This window comes from Leptopilina heterotoma, unplaced genomic scaffold (assembly GCF_015476425.1).
Source record: "Leptopilina heterotoma isolate Lh14 unplaced genomic scaffold, ASM1547642v1 Lhet_87, whole genome shotgun sequence".
In the NCBI taxonomy this organism is placed as follows: domain Eukaryota; kingdom Metazoa; phylum Arthropoda; class Insecta; order Hymenoptera; family Figitidae; genus Leptopilina; species Leptopilina heterotoma.
In genome coordinates this window covers 88,929-108,781 of record NW_025111190.1, presented here as the reverse complement: position 1 = coordinate 108,781, position 19,853 = coordinate 88,929, and the positions used below count along the sequence as shown (strand labels likewise).

Here is a 19,853-nt window from a genome sequence, read left to right as displayed (position 1 = left end):
TATGTTTCAATATTTTTAATTTTAGAGGCATTTCACGTCAGAAATATCACGATTTGCAAAGGGTATGCCGATTTTCGCAAAACTTCGTGGGATTATAGTTCTATATAAGAGACTTCTTTCCCCTAAATTTTTTCAAAAAAAATTCAAAATTGTTGAAGATACGCCATTTTGAATTTTAATATTAATTTTATAAAATTTTGAATAGGTATCTCGGAATATTGTTTATGGATTTTTATGAAATTTACACATTTTTCAGGTAAAAGTATGTACTTTAAAATGCAAATAAAGTTAATAAAAAAAAATTAATTTTTAAATAAAAAAATTAAAAAAAATTTTTTTAAACAATTTTTTGTTTATTTACTCCTCTCTGAGAAAAATGTTATTAACATATTTGGATTCCTTATGAATTCACCTTTAATTTCATAAAAAAAAATTGATGGAGACTCAACTGGTTCCGGAGATATTGAATTTTTTGTAAAAAAAAGCGTCGCCGCGCCATAGCACCATACTGCACAAGTCGCGTAGTACGTTACCGCAGTCGTGCATTGCTGCTGTAACTATGACTATTTTTTTACAAAAAATTCAATATCTCTGGAACCAGTTGAGTCTCCATCAATTTTTTTTTATGAAATTAAAGGTGAATTCATAAGGAATCCAAATATGTTAATAACATTTTTCTCAGAGAGGAGTAAATAAACAAAAAATTGTTTTAAAAAATTTTTTTTAATTTTTTATTTAAAAATTAATTTTTTTTTTATTAACTTTATTTGCATTTTAAAGTACATACTTTTACCTGAAAAATGTGTAAATTTCATAAAAATCCATAAACAATATTCCGAGATATTCAAAATTTTATAAAATTAATATTAAAATTCAAAATGGCGTATCTTCAACAATTTTGAATTTTTTTTGAAAAAATTTGGGGGAAAGAAGTCTCTTATATAGAACTATAATCCCACAAACTTTTGCGAAAATCGGCATACCCTTTGCAAATCGTGATATTTCTGACGTGAAATGCCTCTTTAATTAAAATTAATATATTGAATTTCATTTAAATTCTTGCAAAAAATTTGAGAATCATTGAATTTCTTCAAAAAATGTCATTATTTATGAAAATAATTCAATTTTCGCTAAAAATCATTAAATCAATTTTGGAAACCCTAATTAAATTTTTCTGAAGAATTATTTTTTATTTTTTGTTTAATAATTGTGTTTCTTTAATAATTTTAATTGGATATTTTTAAAGTAATTTAAATTTATGAACAATTTTTTTCAAGTTTTTAAAACTAATTTTTAAATTTGTAAATTTAGTTGAAACATCTATTGTTTACATTTATCCCTTGTTTACAATTACCCCAAATGGCCCTAATTGTAAATTGATTGTTTTGTTGATTTTTGAATTTTATTTCGGAATAATTCAATTTTTTATTATGTATTTTTCATGATTTGAAGACTTTATATAGTCTTTAAAAGACTTGATAGTATTTAAATAGTTGAAATGAAAGGCGGTGCCTAAAGTATTTTTTTTAAGTTCATTATTTTTTTTTCTTTTTAGAAAATCTATTTTCTATAATATTGTGTTAAAAAAAACGTTAACATTTTATATTTTATTTGAACAGAAGATAACGATAAGTTTAATTCTTGCAAAAGAAAGCACTTATAAGTTAATTCTACACACAAACACACACAGAAATACGTTTATTTTTTACGTAAGTGCCAATAAATTAATTTCAATTTTTTATTTAAAATGAAATAATTTAATTTTGAATTAATTGTATTTTTGATATTTGAATAATTAATTATTATTTTGAACAATTACATTTTTCAATGATTTTAAAATAATTAAATTTTTATTAAAAACAGAATAATTTATTTTTAAATTAATTAAAATTGTTTGATTTATTTTTGAATAATTAATAATTGACTTTTGAATTATTTAAAATTCAAATATTGTAAAAAATTAATAAAATATTTAAAAAAAACAATTTATTTTTAACATAATAAAAAAGTAATTTATTAAAATACTAAATTCAAATAGATTTTGAATTGCAATTATTTTTAAAAATGAATAAATTTTTTGTGTAAAATCATTTTTTTAAAATTAATTAAAATTTGAAACAATTGAATTTTTTTTTTCATTTTTGAAAAATTAATTATTTCGAACAATTTTTTAAACATAAAAGAACCAGGAGCTATTATCACTCATAATAGCAATCAAAAAAAGCACACACTAAAGGGATCGCTCTTCCCAAAAAATTTAGACTCTAGATCCTGCACTGTATAAGTTAATAATTGAAGATTAATTAAATTTTTAAAAATTAAATATTAAAAAATTAATTATTTTGAATAATTAATATTATTGAACAGTAATTTACGAAAACGACCAATGTAATAAAATTTAGAACGATATTTTTTATTGATTCAGGAAAATTGAATTTTTTAATTAAAATTAATAATCGTTGAAAATTGAAAATAATACAACTTTTATTGACAATTCGATATTTCAGTTTTTTTAGATTTTAAAAATGCATAAAATTTTCAATAATAATAATAAATCAAAATACAATAAATATTATCAATTATAATTATAAATAAAAAAAAATAATAATAATAATAATAAGATATACGAATAAAATTTGTTTTTAAGTTATTTTGAGATTTTTATTTAACAAAATAAAATGAAATAATATAAATGATTTAATTAAGAAGAAAATTTTAATTAATAATTAGAATTTACCAATCTACAGTTTTTTTTCCACTGAAAACGGTAACCTCTCGCCTGATACCAGATATTTTTCCACGATTTTTCAAACACAATAATTCTTGTCACAATTTAACGTTTTTTAAAAACACCCGCACTACCGCATAACATAACATCGGAAATGTCAAAACATCACGAAAAATATAAACAAACAAAAAAATCATGATAATAATTCGCAAATGATAACTAACAACTAACTTCATACTGCGAACGGACAGAATGAAAAACCACAGACTTTAATAAAGTTAAATAATTAATGGTTATGGAGAGAATAAAAAAAAATATATCTTCTATATTATTAATAATCGTTGTATTCCTGTAATTTGTTCGCAGTTTAAAGTTAGTGTTGCAATTTGCTCTTTTGTTTTCTATCTTTTGAAATAATTTTCCTTTCTAAATGTTTTCAATTTTAAAATTAATGTACAACGAACATCATTTAATTCTTGCAAAGTATTTATCAAAAAATTTAAATTCATTTCAAGAATGTTATCAACATTTTTTTCAATAATTCAATTCTTTCGAGAAAATGTAATTAAAATTGTTTTGAAAATAATTTAATTTTTGGCAAAATTTTTATTTAAATTCTTTAAAATAATTAAATTGTTTTGGAGAATTTATTTCAATTTTCTTGACAATAATAGGAGTTTTTACTATCATTTTTACTGAAAAATTTGAAAGTAATTGAATTTTATGAAGATTTTCTTTTAAGTTTTTAAAATAATCGACTTTATTATTAATTGTAATTAATAATATTCATATTAAATTTTATTGAAATTATTCATAGAGAATTAAATTCTTAAACAATTTTATTAGAGTTTTGTAAATAATTACATTTTTTTTAAAAAGAATTTCATTAAATTTCGTAGAAATAATGTAGGTAATTTTTTAAAAATAATTTTAATTGAAAATTTTGAAAATAATAATTGAAATTTACAAAGAATTTTATAACAAACTTTTAAGAACAATTGAATTGTTTAGAAAAATTTTATTGCAATTTTTAAAAATAATTGAACCTGGTAGAGAAATTGTATTAAAATTATCTTCAATGTAATTAAATTTTTTCCTAGAAATTTAATTAAGATTGTATTGAAAATAATTGAATTCCTCCGAAAAATTTTATTACTTACAAAAATAATTGAATTCTTAAAAAGAATTTTATAATTTATATAAATACTTGAATTTTTTCAAAGAATTTTATCAGAATTGTTGAAAATAATTGAATTTTGAAAACTCTTGAAAATAATTAAATTTAAATAATATTTTAAAAAATAATAGTAGGTATTCTTTCGAGAAATTTTATTAAATTTATATTGAAAATAATTGAATTTCTCAGAAGAATTTTATTATTTAGAAAAAATAATTGAATTCTTGCCAACAATTTTACAATTTATATAAATAGGTACTTGAATTATTGTTTCGAAGAATTTTATCAGAATTGTTGAAAATAATTGAATTTTTATTAAAACTCTTGAATATAATTAAATTTAAATAATTTTTAAAATATAATTGTATTCTTTCGAGAAATTTTATTAAAATTGTATTGAAAATAATTGAATTCCTTCGAAACATTTTATTATTTATGAAAATAATTGAATTGTTTCGAAGAATTTTATCTGAATTTATAAATATAATTGAATTTTTTCCTAGAAATTTCATTAAAATTAGTGTATTGAAAATAATTGAATTTCTCAGAAGAATTTTATTATTTACAAAAATAATTGAATTCTTAAAAAGAATTTTATAATTTATATAAATACTTGAATTTTTTCGAAGAATTTTATCAGAATTGTTGAAAATAATTGAATTTTTATTAAAACTCTTGAAAATATTTAAATTTAAATAATATTTTTAAAAATAATTATACATATTATTTCGGGAAATTTTATTAAAATTGTTTTGAAAATAATTGAATTCCTTCGAAACATTTTATTATTTATGAAAATAATTGAATTTTTTGCGGAGGATTTTACAAAATTTATAAAAATAATTTAATTGTTTCGAAGAATTTTATCTGAATTTTTGAAAATAATTGAGTTTTTTGATGGAATTTTATTAAAAATTTTAAAAATAATGATTTGTTTTAAATAAGAATTTCCGAGGAATTTCATAAAAATTGTCGAAAATAATTGAATTTATATTAATAATAATAAACGGAATACCGCGTTACGCGAGCGTATCATTTGCTAGTAGAGAAAATAATTGATCCTTCTCCAAAAATTTTCGATAGTTTAAATCTTTCAGATTATGCGAAAAATTTGTAAACTTATTCATAATAGTTTGCACTTTCCTTTGTAAATACAATATGTTAAGAAAGATAACACAAAAAAAATGATAAATATGGAAATTAGAAATTAAAAAATTAAAAAAAAATTTAGTATTAAATGAAAAAAAACAATGAACAGGCAATGGAAGAAGAGCCAGTGTATGCAAAAGAGGTAATGGACGAAGAGCCAGTTCTGCACATAGACGAGATTCAGTGCGACCAAGCAGAGATGAAATCAAAGTACCGCCAATTGAATTAAAAACGCCCGAGGAAATTCAACAAGCCAGAAGGCATCGAAGGATTGCCATGATTGTTGTTGCAACATTTATGTTTTTACTCATTGCATCCGTCCTTGCAGTGGTGGTCACTTTAACCCATAGCTCTTTCTACATACCTCCCTTGGCACCTAAAGAATTAAACAAACTTCGAGATCATGAAAGTAATTTTTTCAACACTTTTTTAATATTATAGAATGTTAACAATTTTTTTTTGTCACTAAATTGAAAATTCACTTTCACAATTTTTTTTCGATTTAATAATAATTGAGGAGAAGAGTTCTATTTTTCAATCATTTCTATATACTTTTAACGAAAATTTTCAAACTAGATTTTTTTTTCTCTTTTCTTTACGTTTATTGTTTAAATTTGTGTAAATTTTTTTTTGTTTTATTTTAAAATGTAATTGATTCATTTTTGAATTTCCCGAGGAGAGATTTTTTTCTCAAATTAAAAGACGAATCAATTTTTTCATTTCTGATATTTTTGCAAATATTTCATTGTCTCGACCAAATTTTTATCATAATTGAAATTGTGTCCCAAATTGAAAATTTTCTACTAAATAATTTGGTCTTATTTTTTTCTCCGAAGAAATATTTTTCTTTCTTTTATTTTTTAGCCAATATTTTTTATTAAATATTTTATGTATTTAAATAATATTTTCGATTTTTTATTTTTTCCATTTTTTTCTTCTTGAATTTTTCTAGAAAATCTCTTCGGATCAGAATCATTTATTTCATACTATTTGTGCTCTATATTTTCAGGAGATTTCTTAAATTGAGTTTCACTTTTTCGCTGAAACTTTTGAAAACTTTTTCTTCTTTCAGAAATTCAATTTGACGAATGGTTTTAATACCTTTTGTTTTAGAAAAAAAAATCCTTTCAAATCCGGAAATTTGTTTTTAAAGTGATCGATTTTACAAATGAAATCTTGAGAGGAAGACGGATATGAATCGATGTTATAGGTCAAGAAATTTCGAAAAAAAAAATCTCAAGATTTCTTCTGATTATTCTTCTTCTTTGAAATTTCAAATTCTCTTTTTTTATTACACTTTCCTCTCATGTACATATACATTTATCATAGATGTAATATATAATAATGTGTATAATAATTATTATGTAAACTATAACAAATCTGATAAATTTATTGATAAATTTATAATTCAATAAGTTTGGTGAATTTATTTTTAAATTTATAGATTTGTTCCTGAATGTTATAAATTTTATAAATTGATTTAAATTTATAAATTTATAGCAGATTAATTATTAATTTTTTCATTATTTTTTTTGTCTTAGAATAAAAAAAAAATGTTTTGCATTGTGTGTTAATGGTCTAGATGAGAGAATTTTTCCGAAACAATTTCCCCTTTTTTTGATATTTCTTTTAATATCTGTTACAGTACGAAAAGAGAATGAAGCTTTGATGAATTCTTTGAATCACGATTCATCGGTGCAAGAAAATTCGACAACGTCACCAGAAGGACCATCATTTTAAAAATAGGAGGAAGAAGAAAAGAGATGATTTTTCCAGTAACTCGAATTTTAATGCTCATCGTTTATCACACACGTTCCAAAAGAGAATTACTCTCTCTCAGGTCAGATGGTTGATTTCTAAATACAATTTTCATTAAACTTTTAAAAACTTTCAAACATACCCGAAAAATGTCAACACAACGGGAAATTGAAAGTACATTTATAGCTGCAACGAAATATTTTCTTGTTAGAAAATCTTTTCCCAGTCAACTTTTTTTTTGTTATTTAAATTTTTATTTATTTCTCTTTAATTCAAAATCAAAAATTTATATTCAATTTTTGATTATTAAAATGAAATCTAAATGAAAATTTTGATTGGATTAAAGCAAAAAAATTGAAAAATTGTCGAAAATAAAGTGAATTAAAGAACAAAGATTTTTAAAAATTGAAAGAGAATTAAAAGAAATTGATTGTGAGGAAAAAATTCTTTTTATATTTATAAATTGAAATAAAAATTTCCATTATTTTGATTTAAAACAAAAATATTGAAAAATTGAATTAAAAATAAATAAAAATGGAAGGAGAGAAAATAATTTTTTTTTAAATTCAAAGAGAATTAAAGGAAATTGATTGTGAGAAGAAAAGTGTTTTATATTTATAAATTGAAATGAAAACTTTCATTAAGTAGTAGAACTTTCATTATTTTGATTTAAAACAAAAAAATTGAAATTAAATAAAAAGCGAATTAAAGAACAAAGATTTAAAAAAAAATTGAAAGAGAATTAAATTGATTGTGAGGAGAAAAGTGTTTTATAAATATAATACTATTTTGCTGAAATATTTGTTAATTTTGGCAAAATATTTGCGAGAATGCGAAACGGCTGATGATAAACATTTCAGAATTATTCAACTTCGTTTTTTAATGAACGAATTGAAAACTATTCAAATCGAAATGTAATTTGTATAAATTGTTGGAAGAATTTATTGTTAGAATTTGTTCTCTGAATAGATCTCTGTGTAAATATTTCGTTGAGTCGATATGCATAAATATAAATATAAATATAGTGTAAATTTTTGCTTGATGGCGTTTCTAAAAAGAGAGATCGATTTTAATGACAGATTTATTATGTACTGACATCTTTTTGCAAGGTTGTCGTTGATAATTTTGAAACTGTTGCTAAATATTATTATTATTATTATTCTTATTATTATTATTATTGTAAAGATTATTATCGCAAATTACGTCTTTTAAATTCAAGTAAAAATTTCTCTGTAACTGTGTTCATTGGTATCGATACGAAGTAAACTTCGAAATACGACGTTATTTGTTTGAAAGGAAAACAATGAGAGAGAAATTAAAATTCTATTATAAAAGAATAAAATAGTTGACGTGCCAAAAAAAATATTTCTGCGGAAGAAAAAATTTCGTATACTGTAGACCAAAAAAATAGCAGAGAAAATTTCATTACTGTAAAAATGTTGAAAAGATTTCTTTGAATTCTTTTCAATTTTTACCTCAAGTGAATTTCGTCAAGGAATAAAAAAGTTCATCTAATTTGGAGAATTGATAAACTTTCAAACACAAAAAAAGAATTAGAAACATATTTTTTTGCGAATAGAGCTAAGTGAACCAAAAGTTATACGACAACGAATAATTTGTTTAAGATTTTAAAAACTAAAGATTTATATAAATTTTGTTTTTAAATACGTATAAATTATTCATGGACAATTTTTCTATTTTATAAAATAGAAATTTGAGATTAAATTAGTATTTATTTTTGTTGACAATTTTACGTTTTTTTATTTATTATACATATTTTATGGGTCAATGTGATTGAATTATTAATTCAATTTTAATTTATTTTATTTTAATTCATTATTAATTCAATTATTAATTTTTCTGTTAATTTTTGAGGAAAAGTATTGTAGCCTTAAAAAATAACAAGTGAAGAAGAGATCTTTTACATAAGTGTCACAGTTAATAAAATTAAGTAGCATTTAGAAATCTTAATTAGAAGAGATAACAGTAATAATCGCAGAAAGCGAATTGTTGTTGTCAATTGTTAATATAAAAACATATTTCTAAGGTTGTAATAATTTATTACAATTTTACTATATCAAATCAAAGACCTGCAAATAGGATTCAAAATATGAAATATATATTATACATGTATATAATCATATTTATGTAATATACAAATATATTAATGTTATAATTGCAATATTATATACAGTATAATATATATTAATAATTTTAATTTTAGTTTTTACTCATAGCGGAAGAATGATGTTACGATATAAGAAATTAATCCTAATTTCATTTTTAAATCCTTTTCGTCGAATTTCAGAATTAACTGCCAGACTTTTTTTCGTAAATAATTTTCTGACTATCATTAAATTAATGGAAAATTATTATTAACAAGAATTCCAAAAGAAAATTATTCAAAAAGAATTAAAAATTAAAATTAAAAAAAAAATTTACGAAATTTTTTTTCAATTTTCAATAATCCGTCATAAAAAATAGTCTTTAAAATTCTATTCTTTATAGAAAGACTAAGACATTTTCTTTTAGAGTTCTCTTTTTTATTAAAATATAATTAGAATAAAAATCTCCTTTTTTTCTATGGAAAAAAAAGAATTTTTACAATTTGGCCTAAAAGCTTTGCTTTTGTAGCAATTATCTTATTGTAAATAATAAATAAAAAAAAAAAATAGAAAATCGTATTTCAAAACCAGAAAAAAAATTCCAAATCTGCGGACAATAAAGCAAAATTTATTTATACATAATATTCTTCCTTAAAAACAAATATTAAATTTTAATAATCAAATTTTAAATTTCAAATTTTATTCTCTATAATCAAAAAAAAATTTTTTGCTTAAAAAATATTTCTCTGGCAATTTTTATTCTCTTAAAAAATTAAAACTGAACTGAGTACATAATTTCGGAAAATTGTGGAAGAAAAAGAAAATTAATAGTGCTATTGCGCCGCACAATCATTAATAAAAAAAAATTATATTCTTCGCAAAATTAATTAAAAGTAGAATATTTATCGAATACATCGTCGTCAGTTTTTTACTAAATTAACATTGTGTCAATTTCTCATTTAAAAAAAAAATAAATAAATAAAGTGGCCGCAAATATTTTTAAAGTCGTTTTCCTTTCCATAATAAAATAAAATTATAATAAAAAAAAATCGCTCAAGGCCTATAGAAGGGAAACTGGAATTGTTCACAAATTCGTATAATATTAAAAAAAATAAAATAAAACAAAACTTGTCAAAAAAATTGAATTCTACTTTTGTTTTAATATTATTCATCAAGGCAAATTAGAATTCAATTTTGGATATTTTAGCTTCTTAAGTCAAACAATTCAAACTAGAAATAAAAATTCTAGAAAAACGTCGAAACAAAAACTTTGTATTGTGAAAATGTGAATATTTTTTTTTAGAGAATACTAATAGTAATTATTTTTCTTACTATTATTATTTAGATTATTTTTTATTATTTCTATTATTTGCATTATTTTTATTATTTTTATTATTTTTATTATTTTTATCATTTTTGTTATTTCTGTTATTTTTATTAGTTTTATTATTTTTATCATTTCTGTTATTTTTATTATTTTTATCATTTTTATCATTTTGGCTATTTTTATTATTTTTATCATTTTTTGTATTTCTATTATTTTTATTGTTATCATTATTATTAGCATTGTTTTATTAATTTATTTTTTCGAAAATTTCAGAAAAAGAAGATTATATTTTCATTTTTTGAGAATGTTTCATTGTGTACATATTGGGTGATGTCGCCTAATTGTAAGTTTCACAAGAATACACTATAATATACAAAATTCAGATGAGAAAAAGAAACCTAAAAACAGAGCAATACTGAAAATAATGCGGAGTTTAAAACATGTTAATGGGTGAATTATTAAGATTTATGTTTATATATTGTAATAACATTTATGTAAAACGGTTATTACCATGAAAAATATACACATTAGTTGTCCAATTCTGTGAGTATATTTTTTAACAACTCTGGTAAATTTTTAATATATTTAAAATTTAATTTTATTGATTTTTTTCTAATGAAATTTTTTTTTCAATTTTTGTATTTTTTTTATTCGTTTGTTATTTTTTATACCTTCTACTATTTGTTTTCTATTTTTTATACTGTTTTCATTTAATTTATATTTTTTATACTTTTTATTTTTTATTTTTTGTTTTTTATCCTTTTTAATTTTTCATGCTCTACAAAAATTATTTATTTTTCTTCTCTTATCTATTATATATTTTTTTATTTTTTTCCTCCGAAATATTTTGGTTTATTTTAATTAAAATGTTTTTTTTTTGCTTTAAAGGTCGCGAGGGAAAAGGAAAAAGGATATTGGACGGAAACAAATGTTCTATACTTTCAAGGAAGAGAAAAAGTTTATCTCCGACTTTCGCACCATTTTTATTTACAGCCAGAGGTTTCTCACTTTTATTTTAAATATTTTACTTTTTTCTCTCGTTTCTCTGCAAGAGCGTTTTTTTTAGAATTTCTTTGATATTTTGTTTTTCTTTAATAAGATGATAAAATTGAATTTTTTGTAATAAGAAAAAGAAGATTTGAAGTAAAGTAAAACAAAAAATTGTATTTATCTTACGTAATGAATAAGAATTTTTAAAATTTTCGTAAACAATATTTTATCTTTATTACGAGTAAATCAGTCATTTATTTAAAAAAAAAGAGAACACAAGATGTTGATAAGTACAATAAATCATAAATATTCGCAGTGAAATAATTATGTTTCAAATAATTAATTTTTACAATAATTGTTTTGTTTTTACAATATTTGTCATTTTCTTTTATTCGAGAGAATTAAACTTGTGCATTTGTTATTTTTCATATTTCGAATTCGATTCAAATACTAATAAAAATTCATCGAATTTGTCATTTCACTATAGAAAAAGGAATTAATAAATAAAAATAAAGAAAATACTTCATAATTGAAATAAATATCAGTCTCAATGAGGTTTTTTTTAAATACCCTGTTGAATTACAATTTTTGTGATTTTTTAATTTTATGAACGAATTTTTTAACTTGAAAATTGTTATAAATTGAATTATGGAAATTTTTCATTTCAATTACGATTGAAAAAATTTGTGACTGCATTAATACTATTTTTTCTTTTTTTGCAGTTGAAGAACGAATTCTTTTTTACCAGAGAAAATTTAACAAAAGCTTCATATAATCTATTGATTAAATTTTCATTTTCCTATTTTGTACTTAATTGAAGATTTTAATTGAAAACTATTGGATATTTCTACTAGTGCTCCTGTCGTCGTGTAAATTTAAATCAATCTCCAGATGAGAACATGCGCACTACCGGTTTATCTAACAAATTTAGATAAGGTATTCCTTTTTTATTCTATTTTCTTTTTTTTTTATTTCTCGTCTCATTATGTTAAAAAAAAGAGGAAAAAAATAGTCACTCTATTGAAACGGAACAATTTTCCACTCAATTTCGTTTCGTTAGAAATTAAAATGAAAAATTTCCGTTTCAATTTCATTGAAATGAAAAATTTTGTCAGTTCACAAGAAGAAAAATCAAATTGAGGAAATAATTTTAATTTTCAATCGGGTTTTTGTTTTGTTCAGATCAAAGGAATTGACTCTTGATTATTTTTGAGTCGTGATTGTCGAAGAATTTTTAAGCTATCGTACTGACATTCATTGTTTCTTCAATTTTTTTCTTCTTTTTGCCGCAATTGAGTTCCTCTTGAATTTCCATAAGTGACTTTCCTTTTGTTTCAGGTACGCAAAAAATGATGAAGACTAATCCAAGGAAACAACTGGTGGCGAACCAGGCGAAGGAAGCGTAAATACCACAATTATCAGCAACAACTTGATAGAGTTTCGAGACAAAGAATGCTAGAAACGAGCCCCAAACATTGGCGATTGATACTGCGAAACCCTTGACACTGGTTGGAAATAATTCGCCGAGCATCATGTAAGGAAGGGGATTTAAGCCGAGTGCGATAATTAATTCGTAAAATATAACGAAAGCCACGAGAATCGTCCCCAATCCGGACATATCGATATTCATTTGAAATTTGAGAAAATAGAAAATTGAACTCAACGCCAATGATAGGCCGGCGAGGAATGTTGTTGTTATCAACAGAGGTATTCTTCCAATTTTATCAACTAACGCAGCGGCCGCTAAACCAGCCATTAATTGCACTAAACTCAAAAGAATCACCGCCTGCGCAGCCGAAAATTCCGAACCACTTTGATCGAATATTTCCTGTGTATAACTTTCAATTGCAGCAATTCCACTGAACTGAAGTACAAACTGAAGACCAAACGAAACAAGAACGGCTTTTCTATTGCCTGGCGTGTCAAAGAGATCCCAAAAATGACCCTTATTCATCAGATCTTTAATTACAGTCTTCTGCATCTGATCAGTTTCCTCCTTGAGGTCCTCATCATTTTCATATCTTCTCAGCCACGCTAAACTTTTCTCGGCTTTTGATCGTTGATTTTTCATTAGTAGATAGTAAGGCGACTCGGGCATAAATGAAAATGTGACGAAGAAAATAATTGGAATTATTATTGAGGCGTAGGCGAGAACACCGTACGAGACAAATGGACCAATTGCGTGTCCATAGAGTTCGCCGAATGTCACCATTAATTTGATGAACGAACCCAATGAGCCGCGGATATTTTTGTCGGCAATCTCTCCAATGTACATGGGACAAATGACGTAGACAATGCCCTGGCCAATGCCGCTGATGAAGCGCGACGCAAACAGGACGTATGGATTCCAGGCCATGAGGATGAGGATCCAGCCGAGAGTAAGTGGTATACCAGCTGCTATTAAACTTGTTTTTCTGCCGAGCCAATCGACGAGGAGACCAGCAATTATATTGCCGGGAATTGATCCCAAAAGATAGAATGAAGCGATCCATGATGCATCGTCAGACGTGATTTTTAAATGGGAATCGTCACTTTTTAGATTTGGTAGTGTTGGTGAAGTCCAACCGATATGCGATCCTGATATCGCCATTGAAAATGTCGCTGAAAAAAGAGATTTTCTTTAAAAAAGCAATATTTGTTTATTTACAAATGAGCAGTGTTCTTATTTTTGGGAAAAAAGAGAAACAGTATTAATTCTTAAAGATTCAAATCGAATTTTTTGGTTTAAAATCCTTGCGGTATAATCTTTAATTAATTTAAATAATTGTGATTATTTAATTAATTTAGTGCACAATTTCTTTCCTTTCATTTAATTTAAATTTATTTTGTTCATTTTAATATTTTATTAATTTAAATAATTCCAATTACTTAATCAATATAAATAACTAGCAAATGATACGAGCGCCAGCGCGCGGAACGCGGTATTCCATTTATTATTATTTTATAAATTAAAAAACTTTACATTTTCAAGAATAAACATCAATTTTTGAATGATTGCAGATTCAAAATTTAAAGAATTCACTTATTAAGTACATAATAAATATTTTTATTCTCGTTTATTATTATTTAAAAGTTTTAATCAAATTTTTCGCAAGAATTTCATTATTCTCATAAATAATATTTTTTGGAGCAATTTAATTATTTTCAATACAATTTTAATAAAATTTCTCAAAAAAATACAATTATTTTCAAAAATATTAATTAAATTCGATTATTTTAAAGAATTTTAATATAAATTCAATCATTTTCAACAATTTTGATAAAATTCTTTTAAAAAAATCATTATATTTTCAAGATTTTTAATAAAATTCCTTCAAAAAATTCAATTATTTTTAGAAAATCAGATAAAATTCTTCGAAACAATTAAATTATTTTTAAGAATTGTAAAATGTTTCGGAGGAATTCAATTCTTTTTAATACAATTTTAATAAAATTTCTCGACAGAAAATTTTTAAAATCAATTATTTTTAAGAGTTTTAATGAAAATTCAATTATTTTCAACAATTCTGTTAAAATTCTTCGAAACAATTCAATTATTTTTAACAATTCCGATAAAATTCTTGGCAAGAATTCAATTATTTTTGTAAATAATAAAATTCTTTTAAGAAATTCAAGTATTTTCAATACAATTTTAATTAAATTTCTAGGAAAAAATTCAATTATATTAAAGATAATTTTAATAAAACTTCTCTAACAGGTTCAATTATTTTTAAAAATTGTAATAAAATTTTTCTAAACAATTCAATTGTTCTTAAAAGTTATTAATAAAATTTTTTGTAAATTTTAATTATTTTCAAAATTTTCTATTAAAATTATTTTTAAAAATTACATTATTTTTACGAAATTTAATTAAATTCTTTAAAAAATGTAATTATTTACAAAACTCTAATAAAATTGTTTAAGAATTTTAATTTTCTATGAATAATTTGAAGACAATTTATTAGGAAAATTATTAATTACAATTAATAATAAACACGATTATTTTAAAAACTTAAAAGAAAATCTTCATAAAATTCAATTACTTTCAAAATTTTCAGTAAAAATTATTTTTTAAAAATTCATTATTTTCAAGAAATTTAAATTAAATTCTTCAAAACAATTCAATTATTTTAAAGAATTTTAATAAAAATCTTGCCAAGAATTAAATTATTTTGAATTCAATTTTAATTACATTTTCTCGAAAGAATTCAATAATTGAAAAGAATGTTGATAAAATTCTTGAAAATGAATTCAATTTTATTTTCAAATTTTTTTTATAAATACTTTGCAAGAATTCAATGATTTTCAGTACATTAATTTTAAAATTGAAAACATTTAAAAAGGAAAATTATTTATAGAGTTAGGAAACGATTAGTGAATTTTATCAAATATACTAGAAAAATATCAAATTTCTAGAATAACTACAAAAATTTTGATTTTTGGTGTTCAAAAATATTTTTAAAAAATCTTTAAAATCTTGAATTATTGAATTTTTTTTATCTCAAAAATTTTTGAATCTGAATGAATTTAAAAATAATTCCCTGGTTTTTCTTATTTCTGAAAATAATTTAATTCTAGAATAACTTTTTTATTAAAGTTTATATCTTATGAATTATGATTAAATTAAAGAAGATTTTAGTTAAAAACTATTGCAATTTTCAGAAATAATAAAATTACTAATTTTCAAAATTATTAATTATTCCAAATTCCAAATTAATTCAAATTTTGTGAAATCAAATTGAAAACAATTAAATTTGTAAAAAAATTACATTAGAAATTTTAAAAAAATTTTATTTTTAAGGAATTTTTACTTTCTAGAATTCGATTCAAAATAATTGTATTTTTTAATAATTTTACTGAAATATCTGAAAATATTGGAGGGAAGTCTTAAATTTTATTTTTGCTTTTAAAAATTAGGGTTTTTATTTCTTTTTATAATTGAAATTGAATGAATTTTTAAATTTGAATTGAAAATTAAAATTTGGAAATTGAAAATTCCTGAAGTTTTTATAGGAAACATGAAAAAAGTTAAAATTCTGTCTAGCAATCATGAAATAGTCGGGAAAAAACAAATTCAAATTTTTGTGGTAACGCTGTTATAGTTATCTAAATTAGAATGATTTAATTTAATTATTAATTAAATATCAATAAAAAAATAATTATTAATTTAATGAAATGTTGTTTTATGGGATTTTTATTAATTCAAACGTTTAATTTATAGAATTTTTATTTAGACAAATTTCTAAATTTTAATTTAGGATTTAAAAATTCAGTTACATAAAAATGTTATTAAACGGAGAAATTAAAAAAAAATTGTTTCTGTAAAAAATCAATTAAATTAAACTTAAATGAAAGTCCCGTAAAATAATAATTACCTACAATTAAATTATTTAAATTATTAACATTAATTTAATATCAATATTGAGTTAAAAAGAAATTAAAATAAAAAAAATGAGCAAAATTCGATAAACTCAGCTTTCGTTTTCCAAAAAGTAAATAAAAATAAATTTTTGAAAAATTAATTGAAAGAGATGAAAAAATTGTGGAAAAAATAATTTATATTAAAATTTAATCTCAATGAATTGATTTAAAAATTTTAACTGTAATCGAAGAGAAAAAAGAAAATCACCAAAAAACTTCGAAAGATGAAAAGTGAAATTAAATTACATTAAGATAATTTATATAACGAATCAATCAATGGCTAAGCAAATATTTTGTTCTCAAGTCAATAGTGATATCTTATATTTTTAGCTAATTAATCGCAATTGGTAAATACCTGTTATTGCTGCAATATATTGTGGCCATTCTTTAGAGTATGATTTTTCCATTTTTCCTTTAAAAAAATTTCTTCAAAACTGTAAAAAGTATGAACTGAAATTTTAAGGACTATATTTCACTATTATTTATTATTCCCAACATATGAAAAATACTTGTAGAAAATAATAGAAATTTCGGAAAAACAAATTCTTTTTATTTGCTTCTGTTTTCTTTATCTTATATAGTTTATCGTATGATCACTTTTACAAAACTGAAAAAAAAAACACTTTGAAAGTCAAGAAGAAAAGAATTAATTCATTTTACTTTATCGGCAAACATTTTAGGTTCGTTTACTTTTTTTCAGAAAAAAAAATGTTAATTAAATAGCCGTCATTTTGGCACTTGTGTAAATAGCAGGAGGAATAGTAATTTCCCTTTTTGATGAAATTTAAAAGCGAAATTAAATTAAAGAGGAGAAAAAAAAGTGTGTCAATTTTTTATCGAAATTTGGCGATTAGAATTAAAAATAAGTTTAATTTATTTTTTTTCTATTTTAATATTTCTATTAATTTGAACGAATTTATTAAATCAATTATTTTCATTCAAAAAAGAAATATTATTTTAATAATACTTCTATTAATTTTAACAAATTTATTAGAATAATATCATTTCAACTAGAAAATGATTTTCTTTACTCAAAAACAGTAAATTTGTTAACGAAAAGGGTGAGAAGAAAATTACCAAAAGAATTTTCCAAAAATTACAATTGTATTTTGTAAAATTTTCGATTGTCTTATCGCTCACTGAATCCACTTGGGGATGATTCAACGTTTCCGATCATTATTTCAAGTAATTCTTCTTGTACCTATTCGAAAATGTGAATAATCAGAATTCCATTCAGAAAATAATTAATAATTAATAAAACAAAAAAATGAAAAAATTTTTTTTAATAAAAAGAAAAATTAAAAAATAATGATTTTCCAGAAGAGAAAGCAAAAGCAAATGGAAAATCAAAACTCACTGATTTGAGATGAAAATTTACCAATATATTCTCGACTATTGTTACATTACAACTAACAATATGATGAAAATAAATTTCTCATCATGTAGATTTTATAAGACTATTTATCAGTGTTGCTTATCAGTTATAATTTACTTTTCCTCCCCTTCTAAACTTCTAATTAAACCTTGGATTGATAATTTAATTTAGTATTTAAAAAATAATTGCTGACTTTTTTAGGAAAATAAGAAATTTCCAAAATATCTTCAATTGCAGTCAAATGAAGAGTTAACAATTTCGATCTTTTTTGCAAATTTTAATTCTTTTTCAATTATAATAAAAAATTTTATTTTCAATTAAATATTTCACTATATTTAATTAATTACTGTATTTAATTTAATAATAGAATATTACAAAATATTAAGTAAAACTTATAATTAATTTGTTAATATAAATCAGCTAATTACATCATTAATTAATTAATTTCAATAAATGTTCAGTGAAATTTGAATATTATTATTAAATTTTTTCACAATTTTATATTATGAAAAGAATTTTATTTCAATTTTTTTAATATTATAATTATGTTTTTTGAAATGTATCTATAAATTTCGAAATCTTCAATTATTACTGATGCGGAGTAAAATTTTTTTTTCTACACGTGAAAAGAAAATAAGAAAGGCGCGTATAAAAGTTTTGAAAACGACCATGAAAATTAGATTTATTTATTTTTAATAATTGTTTTCAAGTAGCTATTTCCGTATTTAGCGAATTATTGCACAACAATGGAAATGAAAATAGCATATCTTTACTGAGAATCCACTATAAAAAGATATTTCCATAAATCGTAAAGTAGCGTGTGACAAATAATTTTTTCTTGTGTACACAATTAACAAAAGTTAATAACCTTATATTAATTTCTCTAATATTCTGCTTGATTTGTCAATTTCTCAACAGGCGCCAATTTATTTAATATAATCTTTTATTTATTATATGAACAGGTGTTATCAATGTCATAATTTTATTTCTTTAACTTTTCCCCCTTAATTGTCGTTAATGATAACTCAATTACTTTATATCAAGCCAAAATTCTCTCGTTGAATAATTTAAAAAAAAAGAAAAAATTTATTTATTCTAATTACGAATTTTTAATAATAAAAAATTTTAAAAAAAAGTTAATATTTTATAAATTATTATATTTAATTCCTAATTATTATTATTAAATACATATGTACAAATTATTATCAATAATAATAATAATTAAATAATTATAAAAAATATACTAATAATAATTATAATCAATTAAACAAATTATTATTATTAATTATTTAATGCAAATAATAATTATTTGTAATTTATTTATTACTTTATTAATTTATTTGAGTATTCAATTATTTATAGATTATAATTAATTAATATTTATAGATTATTATTAATTAATTACTAGTTATCACGAATTAAAAATTATTATTAATTGTAAATTCTCAATAATTAATTGCAATAATTATTAATCACAAATAATAGGTAATAATTGTACTAATTATTAATTACAAATGATAATTATTACAATAATTATTAATTAGAAATGATAATTATTACAATAATTATTAATTACAAATAACAATTATTGTGATAATTATTAATTAGAAATAATAATTATTGCAATAATTATTAATTAGAAATAATAATTAATTACTGTAATAATTAATTATTAGAATTAATATGTAATAATTATTATTTATTAAATTTAAATTTAGAACTGCAATAAAATTCATTATTTAATTTTTTTGTGACAAATGTACAACGTAGATAAGCGTAATATAAATTTACACTTATGATGCTTAGCTATAAATTGTTTGGAAAAGACTTTTTTTCTGAAATGA

General features: G+C 21.5%; 2 protein-coding genes across 5 annotated transcripts in view; one reads left to right on the top strand and one right to left on the bottom strand.

Annotated features, from left to right (window-relative positions):
• Positions 1-7,112, top strand: part of LOC122511537 (lateral signaling target protein 2 homolog) — a 42,584-nt gene extending 35,472 nt beyond the window's left edge. The window contains exon 6 of the mRNA XM_043626849.1: positions 6,700-7,112. Coding sequence (XP_043482784.1) covers positions 6,700-6,794 — 95 coding nt within the window. The 3' untranslated portion in view covers positions 6,795-7,112. The remainder of the gene's footprint in view (positions 1-6,699) is intronic.
• A 5,034-nt stretch (positions 7,113-12,146) lies between these two features.
• On the bottom strand, positions 12,147-18,037 carry LOC122511552 (facilitated trehalose transporter Tret1-like). 4 transcript variants are annotated; one of them, XM_043626881.1, is made up of 4 exons: positions 17,992-18,037; positions 17,712-17,835; positions 16,990-17,099; positions 12,147-13,835 (listed from the first exon to the last, which is right to left on the bottom strand). In XM_043626881.1, the coding sequence occupies exons 3-4, from the start codon at positions 17,039-17,041 to the stop codon at positions 12,469-12,471; spliced, it is 1,419 nt and encodes a 472-aa protein (XP_043482816.1). In that variant the 5' UTR covers positions 17,042-17,099; positions 17,712-17,835; positions 17,992-18,037; the 3' UTR covers positions 12,147-12,468. The 4 variants fall into 4 exon arrangements, with proteins under 4 accessions (XP_043482816.1, XP_043482819.1, XP_043482818.1 ...); XM_043626884.1 differs by lacking the exon at positions 17,712-17,835 and having other exon boundaries at positions 17,992-18,006; XM_043626883.1 differs by lacking the exon at positions 17,992-18,037 and having other exon boundaries at positions 16,990-17,084; positions 17,712-17,967.
• Positions 18,038-19,853: the final 1,816 nt, after the last annotated feature.

Coding starts and splice junctions, on each gene's coding strand:
- LOC122511552 (XM_043626881.1), bottom strand. CDS start 17,041: ATGGAAAAATCATACTCTAAAGAATGGCCACAATATATTGCAGCAATA. Junction 13,836..16,989: donor ATATATTGCAGCAATAACAG/GTATTTACCAAT, acceptor CTCTTTTTTCAG/CGACATTTTCAATGGCGATA.